The sequence below is a fragment of the Scyliorhinus torazame genome, chromosome 22 (genome assembly GCF_047496885.1).
Source record: "Scyliorhinus torazame isolate Kashiwa2021f chromosome 22, sScyTor2.1, whole genome shotgun sequence".
In the NCBI taxonomy this organism is placed as follows: domain Eukaryota; kingdom Metazoa; phylum Chordata; class Chondrichthyes; order Carcharhiniformes; family Scyliorhinidae; genus Scyliorhinus; species Scyliorhinus torazame.
In genome coordinates, this window is record NC_092728.1 from 70,864,292 (window position 1) to 70,881,641 (window position 17,350).

The window sequence follows — 17,350 nt, forward strand, 5'->3', positions numbered from 1 at the left end:
CAATTATTTATAATATATATGAATGACTTGGTCAAGGGAAGTGAATGTACTATTACCAAGTTTGCGGATGACAAGCAAAATAGGTGCTGATGATGACACAAAGAGTCAACAGAGGGATACAAACAGATACGACGAGTGAGCAAAAAACTTGGCAGGTGGAATATAATAGAGGAAAATGTGAAATGCTGCACTCTGGTAGGATGAATAAAGGAGCTGAATATTATTTAAATGCAGAAAGACTGCAGAAAACTGCAGCACAGAGAGATTGGGGTTCCTCATGCATAAGTCACAAAAAAGCTAGCGTGCAAGTTCAGTAGGTAATAGGGAAGGCAAATGGAATGCTGGCCTTTATTTCAAAGGAAATGGAGTCTAAAAATAGGGAAGTCATGCTAAAACTTTGCACGGCATCTTACCTGGAATACTCTTTTGGTCCCCTTATCTATGGATGGTATGCTGAAATTGGAGATAGTACAGAGATGGTTCACTAGGTTGATCGTTGGTATGAAGGGAGTTTCTTATGTGGAGAGAATGAGTAGATTGGGTATGTACTTATTGAAGTTCAGAAGAGTGAGAGGTCACCTTATTGAGACATTCAGGGGGTTTAACAGGGTAGGTGCTGAGAGGTGTTTCCCTTTGTGGGAGAGTCTAGGACGAGAGGACATAATCTCAGATTAAGGGGGTTGTCCATTTAACACAGAGGTGAGGAGAAATTTCTTCTCAGAAATATAACACACATGGGTTTTGCATCCTGATTTGCAATGGCAGAATTAACAAAACCATACCTCAAGAAATCATCTTTATACCGCTTTGTTCCTGATTTCAGTTTCTTTTTAGTAAAATAATCTTTATTGTCACAAGTGAAAAGCCCTAAATCGCCACATTCTGGAGCCTGTTCGGCTACACGGAGGGAGAATTCAGAATGGCAAATTACCTAAGAGCACGTCTTTCGGTACTTGTGGGAGGAAACTGGAGCACTTGGAGGAATCCCACACGGACACAGGGAGAACGTGCAGACTCCACACCCCAAGCCAGATATCGAACCTGGGATTTCCAGTCCTGATTGCCATACAGAGGGCTTGGACAGAATTTGTTGTCGATTGGGTGGGTGCCCAGCGTGGAAGCACGTGAAATCACGGGAGAAGGTGTTGGGTGCACATTCCGACCTCATCGCAGAAAAGGGCAATATTTTGATCGGCGGTTGCATGTCAGAGCCGGAAGTCGTGCTTACCGAAATTCAAGCAGCCAATTTAACCCATTAAGGGGCTAATTGGATGTAATTTTTTTACGTGGTCTGCCTGCTTTTAGGGTTGGCCAGCAGGCAGATTGGCCAGGTGGCCTTTACATTTTAGCTGCAACCTCAATCCAGGACAGGATAAACTTCCAGGCAGTAATAAAATTAATCAGTGTGTCTGCAGAATGAGGTCTGTGCTTGATTGTGCAGCCTAGACACTGGGGGCGTAGTTTTCATTGCTATGTCTGTTTCGTGGGTCAACAGTTCCCTGAGACAGCTCCACAGCTCCCCCCGAGAGAGCACTTTAGAAATGACAGCCCGCACCCTGCCATTTCTCATTGTCCGCCCTCTTCCCGCTGCCCCTGGCAGTGCTTAGCCTTTCACAGAGTGCGTTTCGCAGTGGATGGTCATTAATTTAAAAAAATGTTTTTAAAATAAATTTAGAGTACCCAATTCATTTTTGTTTTCCAATTAAGGGGCAATTTAGCATGGCCAATCCACCTACCCTGCACATCTTTGGGTTGTGGGGGCGAAACCCACGCAAACACGGGGAGAATGTGCAAACTCCACCCGGACAGTGACCCAGAGCCGGGATTGAACCTGGGACCTCGGCGCCATGAGGCAGCAGGGCTAACCCACTGCGCCACCGTGCTGCCCCTTGGATGGCCATTAATTGACCAGCCAACATTAAGCTGCCCTCTGGGGCCGGCTGCAACCGGGAACCCGTCTCGCGTCCGCTTTCAGGCCTGCTGAGTGCACGCGCCCAATGGACAAAAACCTCAGGCCCGTACCTTTTAAAGGGATACATGTTGTGGCATTGGGTAAGAACACTGGGATATGGCACTAGGAAGTGCTGAGGGTTTTGGCCAAGTGTGGTATCATGACCGATACAGGCTTGGAGGGCCGAAGGACCTGTTGCTGTGCTGTATTGTTCTTTGTTCTTAAATTGTCTGGCTATGGCTGCGATGCCCTCTAAAATCAAATCGCCTACCTGTACTCACAGGGCTTGGTTGGGGGGGGGGGGGGAGCGGGGGGGGAGAGGTTACCTATGAACTACTGGTGGTTGTGAAACATTTTCAGGTGGTAACATGGAGAACAATATGAGCAAAACAATAAATGCTGCCTTCAACTGATTCCCATCCAGTCGGTAATGTTTGGCTGAACACAAATCTCCGCAACAGGGCAATATCCGCCAACACATGATATAAAAAACTATTTAACAGAATGTTTACCTATATTTCTATCGTGCATTAAAATTTGTGTCGTCAGCTGTCTTCTACTTTATGTAATCCTGGATGGATTTGAATACAGCCTGCACAGGAGGTCTTACTGTTTATGCTGGATTTGGTAGTGATCCATGAACATGTTTGGCAGTTCTGACACTCACTGTTAAGTGGGTCAATTTGTAATAGTCCAGTCTCTTGTTCTGAGGCATTACCACCATTATTTGCATCTCCAGCAAGATGACATTTTGCCTTTCATCCCAGCAAATGCTTGTCAGATCGGTCGTTATTTCATCCAGCATGGTTTGAGCGTGGCAACGACGAACAGACGTACTGAGCTTGGGTGTTGCAAATGCCAGTGAAATCACTGTGTGTGCATTTTTACTTGGCATTGGCGAGTCTCATCAATCAATGGGTTAATTGTCCCTGCTGTACTATTTTTGTAGCTGCTGTGTACAAAGAAGCTCTTTAATTGGCTTGGTGTGCTACAGATATCCAGATGTCAAATCCACTCTGTAATCCACGCACTGTAATCTACTGAGATCCATGGCTTTTAAGATACTACAGTTCCTATCCACCCTTTGGAGCAGAATTCTTAAGCAGACCATATTGATATCAATAAATTAATCTTTTGTGTTTTAATTATTGTGACAGGAGTAGGGCCTTTGCACAGCATCTACCTGCCTGGGGTCGCAATTAAATGGGGAGACTTCCTTTTTAATCTGGTGTTTTTATGGGTCTAGTTTATTAGTGTACCTTTACTGCAATAGAAGCCCTGCCTAACTCAATTCATTGTTCCCCTAAGATGAAGAAAATTAGTCACGTATTAGGATCACTGTCAAATGTTTCATGTTTAATAGAATGGGAAAATGCAGAATGAGAGAGTTTTAGAATGAGTGAGTCAGATTAAAGTGAGCTTTATTTTAACCTTACTGAGATTTTACTCTGAAAACACAGCGTTGGTCCAAAAATCCGAAGTAAATGTACACACCAATTTGATCAGTGACCTTCCTTAACTTTTAACATAATGCTTAACATGAGTGCACCCTCGTCAGCAGTGTGAATTAGTCAGACTAGTGTGTAATCATAGAATCTCTACAGTGCATAAGTAGGCCATTTGGACCATCGAGTCTGCACTGAACCTTGGAAAAAGTACCCTACCTTGGCCCACGCCCTGACCCTATCACCATAATACCACCTAACCTTTTGGACACTAATTTAGCATGGCCAATCCACCAAACCTGCACATCTTTGGACTGTGGGAGGAAACCAGAGCACCCGGAGGAAACCCACGCAGACACAGGGAGAAAGGGCAAACTCCACACGGACAGTGACCTGATGCCGGAATTGAACTGGGGTCCCTGGAGCTGTGAGACAGCAGTGCTAACCACTATGCGACTGTGCGTAATGTAGGAGTAATTTAAATCACTTTGTCGTGTACGACTTGTCTGAAAATAATGGTACACGTGATCTGTTTTTCACACAACGCTACACGCATGTTTAATCTGTTTCATTTTAATTGTGAACATAGTTTTCGATTTGTAGTGAGAGTCTTGAGTGCGAGTGTTGGGCCTAATCAGATCAGTTGATGGCGTGGAAGCCGGTTGGTGGGTAGGGGCTTGCTAATCGCTAATCTCAGCATGAAATATGCCGGAACACATTACAATTGCCAGTAGATGGGACGCTGTCGCTAATGTTGTTTGGAAGGCATCCATCAGTGTCCTTTCATTTTGAAGCTCATCGGGAGAGCAACAGGCAGTCTTGCACATCACTTTGTTTTGGGTCCAAGAATGAATTACAGGTTAATCAGATCCTTCTACGGCTTAACTACAGGTCCAGTAATATACGGTCAAAAATTTCTAATAAGATTCAGTGCATAAATAGCTTATTTCATCTATTCCATTACTTCCTTCTGTTCTACTGCTGGGATAGTCTGAATTGCAGGCTGCTCGGCAACAATTTCTTGGTTAGCAAACAGAGGGTGCATTTCGAACACCGGCACTTCATCGAGTGATGGGGCACCGTTCCATTTAGTCATCCAACATACTTTCCTCACTGTACCTAGCCAATAAAGACAGGTGAGATCAAACCGTAGGCCGCTCAAGTGTAAAATTGCCAGGCCAGCATTCCAAAGAACTCCATTCTATTCCACGTGCAGTGTATTAAATTATACAAAGGTAGAAATTAAAATGAGCTACATTTGATTGTCCAAAGACACTAATTATTCAATATCAGTCGATTCGATTTGAACAAATAATGCTCTGGTCTATGTGTAATATCCAGCCAGGAAATGCTCCAATATTAATGCATATGTCAGTGATGGTTTTACAATCTCACTCAATGGTGCTGCTAATTCAAGCAACGCTACACTCTTTGAAAGTTATCTTGTGTCTGAGTGTTTGGAATTGCAGCATATTGATATCATGGCTGAGTCAAAAACGTAGCCTTAAGTAATCACAGCTGAGCGCCTGTCGTGATTTTCTAAAATATATAAATGGAGATCCTTTCATTAAATGAAAGCGAAAGTGAAATTTGCTAATGGGTAAGCAAAAAGTAGATTGGGTTCATTTGAAAAGGCACAGCTCTGATAAACTGATTTATTGTGGTCAGAACAAGATATCAACTGTGGGAAATTCACTGAAGGTGAGCATCAGGCTCTTCCAGGATTCATTCGTTCCCTATTCTAGAAATGGACAATTTGCCGATTTCAGTTGGCAATCAAAAATACAAATGAATTTGGATGGTATTTCTATAAAGGTACAGTTGCCAGAGTCCAAGATGACCAGAGGCCGCTTTCCCCTTTGAGGGGGAAAGCTGACTGGTGGTGGTTTAACTGGAGGATCACCACACCTCAGGCGAGGGGCAAGGCAGGGCCTTCGTGAATAACCTCAGAAAGTTGGCGAATCATTCTTGGTGGGTTTTGATGCATTCTTGCAACCAGCAGAGGGAGCTGTCAGTGTGCCCTGTATCCTCAAGATGGGAATAGTTTGATTCTGAACAGATGTAAAATAAAATGTTACCAGCACGACATACAAATTACAAGCACTGCACCATAAATTTCCAAGGGATCTGAGCAATTCTTGCAAAAGATTAATCACCTCAAAATGGCACTGGGGGGCAGATTTTATCATGTGTGATTGCAGCAGGACACCTCCTCACCAGCCCACATTTTGGGGAATTGGGTAAAGGGGGTAGCAGGATGTATTTATAAAAGCCCTTTAACGAGTTCTTTTGGCATTTCAGAAGGCCAATGGATAACTTTATTACTCTTGCTCAAATATCCGATAAAAGAACCCGAAGATAAACCATACGGATAGAATATAAGAGCGTCAGTTCAAATCAATGAATGAAAGAAATGGAACGTGATGTTGGAGGTTTCAAGGCAGATTAGTGGAAGAAAAAGTCTTGATACCATTTAAGCAACCATGAGGTGTGTGTGTGGAGGGGGGTGGGGGGGTGGGGTTGCGGGGGGGGGGGGGGGGGAGGTGGGGGGGGGGCAGGAATGGAGGGCTGTTGGTCCTCACTGGGTGAACGAGTTTGATGGGCCAAGCAATTCTCCTCATCTGCATCTTTCTTGTCAATCGTCAGTGACATTTTATTGAGAGCAACTATTTGCTGAGGTGCATGCTTTGACTGTTTGGCATATACTGAGTCTGTGTGACTTGATTCCAAGGTTTGCACCAGAGCTACACAGATACTTGTGAAAAACAACACAACAGCACTGCAGTAAATGGAGTGAAATACGGATGCAAACAACTAGCTTGACTCAATCACTCTCACTTGTAACCTGGGGCGAAATTCTCCCCCAACGGCGCGATGTCCGCCGACTGGCGCCAAAGACAGCGCCAATCAGACGGGCATCGCGCCGGCCCAAAGGTGCGGAATGCTCCGCATCTTTGGCGGCCTAGCCCCAACATTGAGGGGCTAGGCCGACGCCGGAGGGATTTCCGCCCTGCCAGCTGGCAGAAATGGCGTTTGTTGCCCCGCCAGCTGGCGCGGAAATGCGGCGCATGCGCGGGAGCGTCAGCGGCCGCTGACAGTTTCCCGGCGCATGCGCGGGAGCATCAGCGGCCGCTGAAAGTTTCCCGCGCATGCGCAGTGGGGAGAGTCTCTTCCGCCTCTGCCATGGTGGAGGCCGTAGCGGAGGCGGAAGGGAAAGAGTGCCCACACGGCTCAGGCCCGCCCGCGGATCGGTGGGCCCCGATCGCGGGCCAGGCCACCGTGGGGGCACTCCCGGGGTCAGATCGCCCCGCGCCCCCCCCCCAGGACCCCGGAGCCCGCCCACGCCGCCTGGTCCCGCCGGTAAATACCAGGTTTGATTTACGCCGGCGGGACAGGCAATTTCTGGGCGGGACTTCGGCCCACCCGGGCTGGAGAATCCAGCGGGGGGTCCCGCCAACCGGCGCGGCCGGATTCCCGCCCCCACCCAATCTCCGGGAGCGGAGACTTCGGCGGGGGCGGGATTCACGGCGGCCAGCGGCCATTCTCCGACCCGGCGGCAGGAATGACGCCCCTGAAGTGTTGTTTTACTCACACATTATTCTCCAAGCAGATAGCAGTGGGTTTCACATTCATGTACTAAGCAGATATTACTTAGCAAAATAAGTTTTGTTTAATTTATATATGTTTTTGCTCAACTAGGTAAAGAATGGCAATCTGGAAATGTTACATTTTTCAAAATCTTCATCAAGTTTAACTATTAAGCACTTCCTTACAAGTGGAGTTAAGTGTCCCATTGCTCTGTCACAATACAGGTCTAGATATCACTGGGAGTAGCAAGGTAATGCCTTTTGATTTTCACCTCACGTACTAGAAACTTGCTGTAGGTTTGTCAGTGGAGATTTCTAGTAAACTGGTATCTGGTAAAATGAAGGGCCCTCTACAGGATGTTGTGTGTCAGAGCCGGAAAAGCAACCGGGAGGGTCTCCAACCAATCACATTGTCGAATCCTCACTGAGCTACGCAGACGGCAAAGCAGGAAGTTAAAAAAAAAGAAGAAAATCATTGCATAGGGAGTAAAATAAAGATTGGGATGTGCACACAGGATTAAGGGAGAGATATGTGGGAAAAGCAGAAAAACTAAAAAAAATGTTTTAAATCTGCGACATTAATTTTCTTCTGAGGGAATGAAACCCCACACTTATTAATTTTTCAGGGCCAGAACAGTCATTCATCAATGATTCTCATTTATTATACCATTAACAATTCCCTCCTGAATGCACTAGTACTAACCTTTAATATGAGACTGCTGGGTCACTACCTTGTGTTTACACCTTTACGGCAGTGTTCTTGCAGACTTCACTGGTGATGACTTCAGCACTATAGACTGAGCAGGGTCTCTCTGGTGGCAACCTCTGGTGAACTGTCAGTTTCCCCCCGTGATAACGTGATTGCTGACAGCCTTGTTGCTATTAATGCAGCAGAATCAGAGCCATTATACCTTAATTATACCATTCGACCTGCGAGAGTAACAAGATGGCTCTGGATCGTGGCGACTCTCTGTGAACTCGCCCCACAGATCCTCTTCCGACAACTCCCATATGTTTTCATGTATGGAGCGATCTGCCTGGACTGCACGCAGAACAATACTTTTCACTGCACCTCCACATGTGACATTAAGTCTAAAACTAAATCTAATCCCAACTACAGACCTGCACTATTATTTAATAAACTACCATTGCACAATTATGCACACAAAGTTCCGTGTACCCAGACTTACTAGGACTTGGGCTGTGACTGGCTGAACTTTCTCCAGGCAGGAATTTAAGCAGCTAGCAAAAAGAAGAGGTTGTCATCCTATGAACCTTAGCTGGACAAAAATAAAGTTCCAGAGGTGAAGGAATTGCGCATTAGCTCATAGAATTCTCATTGTTAATAACTGAAACGTCAATGCACCACAATAAAAGTTTTGCAAAAGCTTGTGCTGGTATTCTGTTTGATTTATTGGAAAATGAAAAGCACTAATTCTGTACAAATACAATAATGACATTTAAAAGCCATTTACAAAGCTGTATAATAAACTGTACAAACGACAGAGAGACATGGGCTCATGTGAGTACACAGTGCCATAATAATTAGCCTGACTATAAACAAATCCATTTACAAAAAAAAAGAGAAAGTTCACCCTATTGACGCACAGTGTGGCAGTGATGAAGGGAAACTGACAGCAGAGCACTTACTGCACAATCCTGGCACTGAATGGATCAACAGGTTACACCTCACAGGAAAAGAACACAGAGGTCAAACAAATTCAGCCAAGGAGAAAGCAGAGGTGGGACAAGACTGTGTTCCTTCAAAACTCTGGCACAGCAACAATAGTCCCTTGGGTGGAGCAATGCAGTCTTCATTGAATTATCATATTACAGATCAATCGACAAAACTATTTTCCTCCTCCGCTCACGCCCACCTCTGATCCCTTTCGTGGAACTGGATCACAAGAAGGTCTCGTGGGCTTGATTTAAACTAGCTGAATTGGCGATGGCAGGAGGGGGGGGGGGGTCGCATTTTGCCCCATTCGCTAGGAAGCAGGGAGAAAAGTCAGGGTTGTGTTTGCCGATTGCCCAGTGACCCCTGCTGAAAAGGGCAGGGACCTTGACATGTAGACAGCCAACATCAATATCCCCTTTGGGGTTAACTGGCATGTTCACACTGTCGGGCTTCAAATGTTACTCAGGCAAGAATGTTTTTTCTTGTGAGGAAAATATGCCCAAGCAACCATACCTCAGCATAAGATAGTGTCTTCCTCAGAGAAACAACCTTCATTTTCCATCTTGGACTTAGTCAGGAAACATACTTTAACTAGGCAGATAATTTGAAATGCTCTGTACATTACCTTGAAGTGTCCTGTTTCTAACCAAACGACCTAAGTAATGGTAGCAAGGGGATTGTATAATTGCTTCTGTAATATTTAATTTTGTGCGAAAATATATAATTTCCCATACCTGCCAATATGAAAGTTGTTTTTCTAAAGCACTTCATCTTGTCTTTCAGTTTTGTTCCAAATTGCTTCACACAAAACATATTGAAGACAATACTGTGAAGGAATCTTCTTTGTTTCTCCTCTTCCAAATTCCCCAGCCGTTCCGATTTATCTCCTTCAGAAGAAAAGGGTTCTTCCTGGGGACCAGAGGGGTGTTTTCACCTCCACCATGACAGGAAATGTAGGATTCACATTTTCAAATAGATATTTCAGATCGTCACATGCTGTTCTAATTGGGTGCCATCACTTTAATTGAAGCGCAAACTAAGCTGCGCACATTGTAGTTTCAACAATGTAAAACACTTCTGGCCACATGCTTGCCGTGTGTCTCTCAAATACAGCTGAGGGGCCACTTTTTTGATTACGCTGTCTGGGAATTCTTTCATTCAATGGTTGGAAAATTGTGTGCAGCACCCACATGGAATTCCCACGTGCAACATCAGAAGCAAAGTGTCAGGATTTTACAAGTCACACAAGTAGAAGATTGTACTGCAACGACTTAATTTTGTCATCTTTTTCATGGTCTCCCCCACCCCAAGTCATACGCTCTGGCTTTAACCATCCTTCAGATGGGGGAGCTGGTGGATTAAGCTCATCGTAACATTCAAGGCTATGGACCAAATGCTGGCAAATGAGATTAGTTAGGTTGATCAGATGTTTTAATATTTCAGTGCAGACTTGATGGGCTGAAGGGCCTCTTCTGCCACTGTATTTTTCTGAACCATGAGTCTTTACAATGCCAAACCTGCCCCTCCTCTGAAAGAGGTCAATGGGCATTGATGGGGGTCAAACGTAAACATTCAGGGAAGGGACATTAGATTCTGCAAAGTAGGAGACGGGGTTCATATTTTTCTCAAATTTAATTGTTTGCAAATTATCAGAACATAATCTTGAAGGCTAACACAAAACCCGTCATGACAACAGAAGATTTATCTTTGTTGCAAACGGAGAAGTTTATCGGTTGTCATAGTAACACCTATGAGCTATATTCCTGTGTAAGTAATTTCATGTTAGTGTCATTCGAACTTGGATTCTGAGAGACCTGCGGCCTTCGGCTATCTCCCAGTATTTACACTTTGAAAGCCGTATTGTAATCCATTATCCTGATGGTAGACTTGCAGATCTACTGGGTCCGTGGTTGCAGCCGAGATAAAAAAACTGAATTAAAGTAGCGTCAAGGTAAGAGAAGTAAATGTGAGACCTCGAGAACATGTGTGGGGGAATACTGGAACAAGCTCACAAGCAAGTTAATGAACACTCCAGGACTTATGGCATACTTAATTATACTGCTTTAATTTGCAATAGTAGCAAATTCTCTAGAAACACTTCCCTTTTATATTATTAGGCAGATTACACGTCACAGGAATAACGAAAAACAAACTTACATATGAGTAGCTGTTTTGAAGGCATTTCAATAAATATTTGAAGACGCTAACTTTGGAGAGTTATGGGGCAAGGGCAATAGAGTGGGACAAATTGGATCATTCATCATTCACTATAGGCACAATGAGCACGGCTTCCTTCTGTGCTACATCCTTGTATGATTCTATGACCCATGGATTAATTTCTAACCACCTTATACTGCGGAGAGATTGAGTAAATGGGACCTATAGGGTAGGATTTTCCGGCCTTCCCGTCGGTGGCCCGCTGCCACCGAGGGATCAGAAAACAGGAAAATCCGTTGACAGCGGCGGGACCGAAATGTCCCACCGCCGGCCAATAGCGAGCGCCTCTGCGAAAACACGTGGGGTGGGGCGGGGTTGCCGAAAATCCTGCGCAGAGTTTTCTTTTCAATAAATTTAGAGTACCCAATTATTTTTGTCCAATTAAAGGGCAATTTAGCATGGCCAATCCACCTAGCCTGCACACCTTTGGGTTGTGGGGGCAAAACCCACGCAAACACGGGGAGAATGTGCAAACTCCACACGGACAGTGACCCAGAGCCGAGATCGAACCTGGGACCTCGGCACCGTGAGGCAGCAGGGCTAACCCACTGCGTCACCGTGCTGCCATTATCCTGCGCAGAGTTGCAGGAATTGAGAAGAATGAGAGGTGATCTCATTGAGACATAAGATTTTGAGTGGGTCCACACTGAGAGGCTGTTTCCCTTGGCAGACGGACCCAGAACTTTAGGGGTCATAAGGAGGAGGGGTCAGCCTTTTCGGACTGAGATGAGGAGAAATGTATTTAGTTAGAGGGTTGTGAATCGACAGAGTATTGGTTAGTTGTGGATGCTCAGCCATTGGATACATTTAAGAGATGGGTAGTTTCTGGAGTCTAAGGAAACAATGGGTAGAGGAAAACGGTGAGATAATGAAATTTCAGACCGAAGATTAACCATGTTCTTATTGAACGGTGAAGTAACGGTGGCCAGCACGGATGCCTCACAGCGCCAGGGACCTGGGTTCAATTCTGGCCTCGGGTGGCTGACTATGTGGAGTCTGCACGTTCTCCCGTGTCTGCGTGGGTTTCCTCCGGATGCTCCGGTTTCCTCCCACAATCCAAAGATGGGCAGGTTAGGTGGATGGGCAAAGCTAAATTGCTCCTTAGTGTCCTAAAGTTAGGTGGGGTTAGGGGATAGGGCAAGGGAATGGGCCTCGGTACGGTGCTCTTTCGGAGGGTCGGTGCAGACTCAATGGACCAAATGGCCTCCTGCACTGTAGAGATTCTATGTCCCATATCGGCTCTTAGTTCTTACGTTCAATATTATACAGTGGTATGGGCATCAATGCCTAAGTACCAAAGTCTGTGTCATTTAACTTACAACACTGCTGCTGAGGAAATGTCACCACCTCCAGCACCATTTAACAATCTAATAGAGTATTAAAAGGGAGGGAAAAAAACCCAACTGAAACCCAAATGATAAGAGTCTGGTGTTTCCTCCATTTATCCCTTGCAATAAGAGCATTCAATTGTGTGGTGAACTTTTCAGTCCCAGAATTTCATTCTCTGCACTGTTTGAAGCTGAACTCTGGAAGTAGATTGCCTCTGACTGTAGCCATTTACCCGTTGCTGCCTGACAGCTCTTTGAGCCCGATCACTTCTCTTAACTTCCAACTGCACCGTGTCAAAGTGGCCACCAGATGTCACCTGATGTTCAAAATTACCCAACTTGGGTAGAACAGTATCAGACAATAAGGGCTGCAGTGGGCCGCATTCAATACGACGATGGTCGATCTTGGGCTGCAACTCCATTTTTCCCCTCACTCCCCACATCCCATGATTCAACCTGAGGGATACACCAATACGCGGGTTGGGATTTGAATTTCATTGCAATGCTGCATAATTGCGCTCACACCACATTGCACAGCGCAAGCAGAATTATGTCAGAAACTGTCCTGTGAACAGAAATGCACAAAGTTTGAGTCACGTCACAAAGGAGGGGGTGGAAACTATTAACGCGATTCCCACCGTGCTGTGAACAGCTTTTTTAGTATTAACTTCGAGGAGCTGAAGCACATACTGGGCTCCATCCCATAATATACTTTATGATGCCTCCGAGCATTGAGACAGTGCACAACCGACTTTGTCCGTGTTTTGGCCTGAAAAGAATCCACTCACAGACCCCAGGGTTCCTCAATCGGCGACTCAGCTGCCTTAATCCAAAGTTGACCGTGGCGAATTAATATGGAGAAAGCAGGGAAGAGATGAACTTTTCAAACTTGCTCAGTCAGGGATAGCATTCATTTCCTCGTGTGTAGCTGCAGTGGGTGTTTGAGCCAGTGGTAATGTCACTTGTCATCCCGGAGGCCCCAGGCGACTGCCCAGGGAACCACTGCAGCTTGTGGAATTGAAATTCAATCAATACGGCGGGATTCTCCGTACGTTCATGGCAGCGGGATTCTGCAATGAACGGGAGATTTGGCTGAGCGGCAAATTCTCTGTCCTCACTGGTGCCGGTGACGGGGAAAACTCACAATGGAGAATCCCGGCCCATAGTATCTGAAATTGAAAGCTAGTCTCGGTAATGGCGGTAGCGAAATTGTCGTCGGTTGCCATTTGTTTCACTGCTGTTATTTAAGGAAATCTTCTGGCCGATAGGTGACTCTAGAACCGCTGCGAATGTGGTTGGCTCTGAACTGCCCTCTGAAGTGGCTGAGCCAGCCACTCAGCAATTCGGGGAACAAATACAGGCCTTGCCGCATCCCATGAAAGAAAAAACAAAAAAATAGGCTTGTATAGAACTGGGCGGATTTCCACTTTTTGCTGATTGTAGCACACTTGTAAATATACCTGGTCCCATTTGCAACAGAACCTTCCAGACACAGATCGGCCTTGACCGTCACCTACTTACCAACCAGAATCCTACCAAACACCTCAGACAGATGCTGAACATGATTGCTTTTACCACTAAAGACGAGCAAGAGATAAAGAATAGTTTCTCCATTATGAAGAGTGACCCTGGGAATTCTCCCACCCCACCCACCCCTAATATATTTACATTTAAGGCCAAATTAACGATGCTTTATACCACAACTTGAAACTGTGCTTAGGAACATGGGACATAGCAATTAGGAGCAGAGGTGGACAATTCAGGCCTTCGAGCCTGCTCCACATTCAATCAGATCTTGGCTGATCTCTTCCTGGTCTGAAATCTCACCGGCTGTTCCCTATATCCCTTTGACCCATTTTAAAAATCAGAAATATATCTATCTCTTCATTAAACCGCTTAATGATTCGGACTCCACCACACTACGGGGCAGCGAGTTCCACAAATCCACCACCTTCTGCGAGAAATATTTCCTCCTCATCTCAGTGTTAAATCTACAGCCTCTCAATTTATATCTGTGACCTCTCTTTCCAGATTGCCCCGCAAGGGGGAACATTTAGTCTACGATTACTTTACCAGTCCCTCTTAGTATTTTGTATACCTCGGTCAGATCCCCTCTTATTCTTCTACACTCCAGCGAGTATAAGCCCAAACTGTTCAATCTCTCCTCATACGTCAACCCTTTCATCCCTGGTATCAATCTGGTGAAGCTCCTCTGTACTGCCTCCACTGCCACCCCATCTTTCCCTAAATGAGGAGACCAGAAATGGACACAATACTCCAAATGTGGTCTCACCAACACCCTATACAATTGCAACAACACTTCTCTACTTTTATACTCCAGTCCTTTTGCAATAAACGCTAAAATTCCATTCGCCTTTTTAAATTACATGCTGTACCTGCATACCGACTTTCTGCGATTCATGGACAGACACCCAGACGCATTTTGAATCTGATTTCAACGAGTGGGGTTTTCCCTCCAAAGGTTAGAAGCAAGAAATTTTTCCTGCAACTGGAGCTATACATTGCCTCCCAGGAAATCTGACTCTTGCCACGTAATAGGGCTGTAAGGCTGGATTTATGCAGCTACTTCAGGGACTCAAACTGGAGTGGTTTTCACTCTTCAGAGCATCAGGGCCCTTGGAATCTTCTTAGTTAACCCATTGTACTGGTGCGTTTCATGAATATTTGCAGCCATGCAGAAGTGACAGCAGTACACAATCTTCAAGAACCAACCTGATTTAGTGTTGTCACTCTTAACTTCAATGGACAACTGACATTCGTGTGGAGAACATTTGACCGAAACAACCTCCTCTTCTAATATTCATTGATTTTGCATGAAGCAAATTAAGGTTGCCATGGGAATTAGGGCTTAGGCCTTGGGCTGGATATTTCCTGGAGGTTTTATTGTATGACCCCACAATGCGAACTGCACCCCCTCCCTTACCTGGCCAAAGGGAATTCCTGGAGAGTTGGCAACCCTGATGGGACTGGAATACTCTCTGAAGGAGACAGTTCTTTCTGTGAGACCTTATGCACTTTGAGCGTGACAGTGCAAACAGGACATCTGAGCACAGACAACTCATCAAGTAAATCTAGTGAATTTCTCCCCACTTCCCCTTCACCCAGCCACCCCTTCTGCCACCCCAGTAGTGGAGAGAGGGAAAGAAGCCACAGAGAAACACAGTCTTTGGCCCAGCTCTCTCTCTCTCTCAGGCCTTCTCGGAGCCTCTAGGCTTGGAGCAGTTCCAAATTGTAGAGTGCAGTGAAAATGAAATTGTTGGTCTCCTAAGATAGTATTACAGTCTGCAACATTATCCCTGATTCAGGTTAAGCAGGATAATAGCACTGCATCATTAACTATTTTTTTTTAGAAAAAGGTACATATTCTATGCACAGAGATCATTCAGAAAACTGAAATCAGTGGGAAAATTGAAGCCCAAAACTGGATTTGCACATGCACCGAGTTACATTTTCTTCTTGTTGTGGATCCTACTCCAGACACCAGACAGCACGAGGTCCTCAAGGAACAATGATGTAAATATCGTATCTGAGGAGTCGAATTATTCTTTTGCGTCTATTGCTAAAGCCTAGGGTTTTAATGAGGGTACAATATTTTTAGCTCGTCGAAGAGAAGTTTGTTAGCAGCAATGTGTCCGCAGCAGTGCTTCCTAAAGTGCTACATTGAATTCTGTTACCAGGAAATCAATGTAATCTCTCTCTTTGGTTTTAAATGCTTCCGCTATTCTTCGTGCAGCTTCTTTGTGTTCCTTCCCACAAAGTGGAATCCCGTTGACCTCCAAAATCACATGGCCGACTTTCAATTTCCCACAGTTATGTGCCGATCCTCCTCTCTGGAAAAGACAATGCTTCATTTAGGCAAATTCATTGATATACAATCCCTCTCCAATGTGGAAGCTACTAATTTGTCCTTTAAATAAATGTCGAAATACTTCCTCCCTGCCCCTGGACTACATAACAGTACTCCCTGTTATTTCTTTGTTTTCATTTATTTTAGTTTATTATTTTTGATCCGTGGACTCATAATCTGAATGTGCCTTTAAGCAGAAGGCTCAATCTGTAGCAGCCTGCATTTCGGGGTATTGTGTTCCCAGGTTTTATATTTGGTGAGGAGACGCCAAATCTTTTGGCGCTGAGTGATTCTTAGAAACCAGTTTTGGAGTAAGTCAGATCGATTGGTTAACTGGCAACTGGTGGGTTGGCCAGGGACAGTGTTCTGCTTGACAAGTCAGTGACTGGTTCCTGTGTGATGCTTTCTGAGAGAATTGGCCAGTGTTTCGACCTTATAAGGAGAAGGAACACTCTCTCTTGCTTGCTGAAGGAAAGAACTGCTTTATTGTTCTAAAACCAATGAGTGCCTGGCACATCTTTGTTGCAAACCTGAAATGGTCCTGAACCTAGAGAGAAAGTAGACAACCTTGCCAGAGAAAACCATCTCAAGCCGAGAAGGAAGAAGTACCAAAACGAATGCCTGAACTTCAGAAAGACATTAACTGGAAGGCATCCCAGTGCATTAAAGATCCTTATGCTTTTATTTTATTTAAGAACATAGAACATGCAGTGCTGAAGGAAGCCATTCAGCCCATCGAGTCTGCACCGACCCACTTAAGCCCTCATTTACACCCTATCCCCATAACCCAATAACCCCTCCTAACCTTTTTTTTGGTCACTAAGGGCAATTTAGCATGGCCAATCCACCTAACATGCACCTCTTTGGACTGTGGGAGGAAACCGGAGCACCCAGAGGAATCCCACGCAGACACAGGGAGAACGTGCAGACTCCGCACAGAGAGTGACCCAGCGGGGAATCGAACCTGGGACCCTGGCGCTGTGAAGCCACAGTGCTATCCACTTGTGCTACCGTGCTGCTTTTCTTTACCTTTCTTTACTTTTCCACCACCCTTCCCCCTCTGTGCGTGTGCGTGTGTGTGTGTGTGTGTGTATGTGTGTATATAAAGAGTGTGGGGGTTGTTAGAAGGAAGAGGGAGTTGGGAAAGGGGCAGTTGATAGTCAGTTATATTTTTCTGTCAGTTTAATTACTATACAGTACGTAATAAAAGGTTATTTGTTTTGAAGTTATAAAGATGATAGCTGCAGTTTATTGGGCTCAGCCAAGCACCTTGAAA

General features: G+C 45.1%; 1 protein-coding gene across 3 annotated transcripts in view; it reads right to left on the reverse strand.

Moving 5' to 3' along the window:
- Positions 1 to 13,864: 13,864 nt before the first annotated feature.
- Positions 13,865 to 17,350, reverse strand: part of whrna (whirlin a) — a 283,777-nt gene continuing 280,291 nt past the window's right edge. For all 3 annotated transcript variants that reach the window (XM_072488313.1, XM_072488312.1, XM_072488311.1), the window contains one exon: positions 13,865 to 16,057. In XM_072488313.1, the coding sequence (XP_072344414.1) occupies positions 15,875 to 16,057 (183 nt within the window). In that variant the 3' untranslated portion in view covers positions 13,865 to 15,874. The remainder of the gene's footprint in view (positions 16,058 to 17,350) is intronic.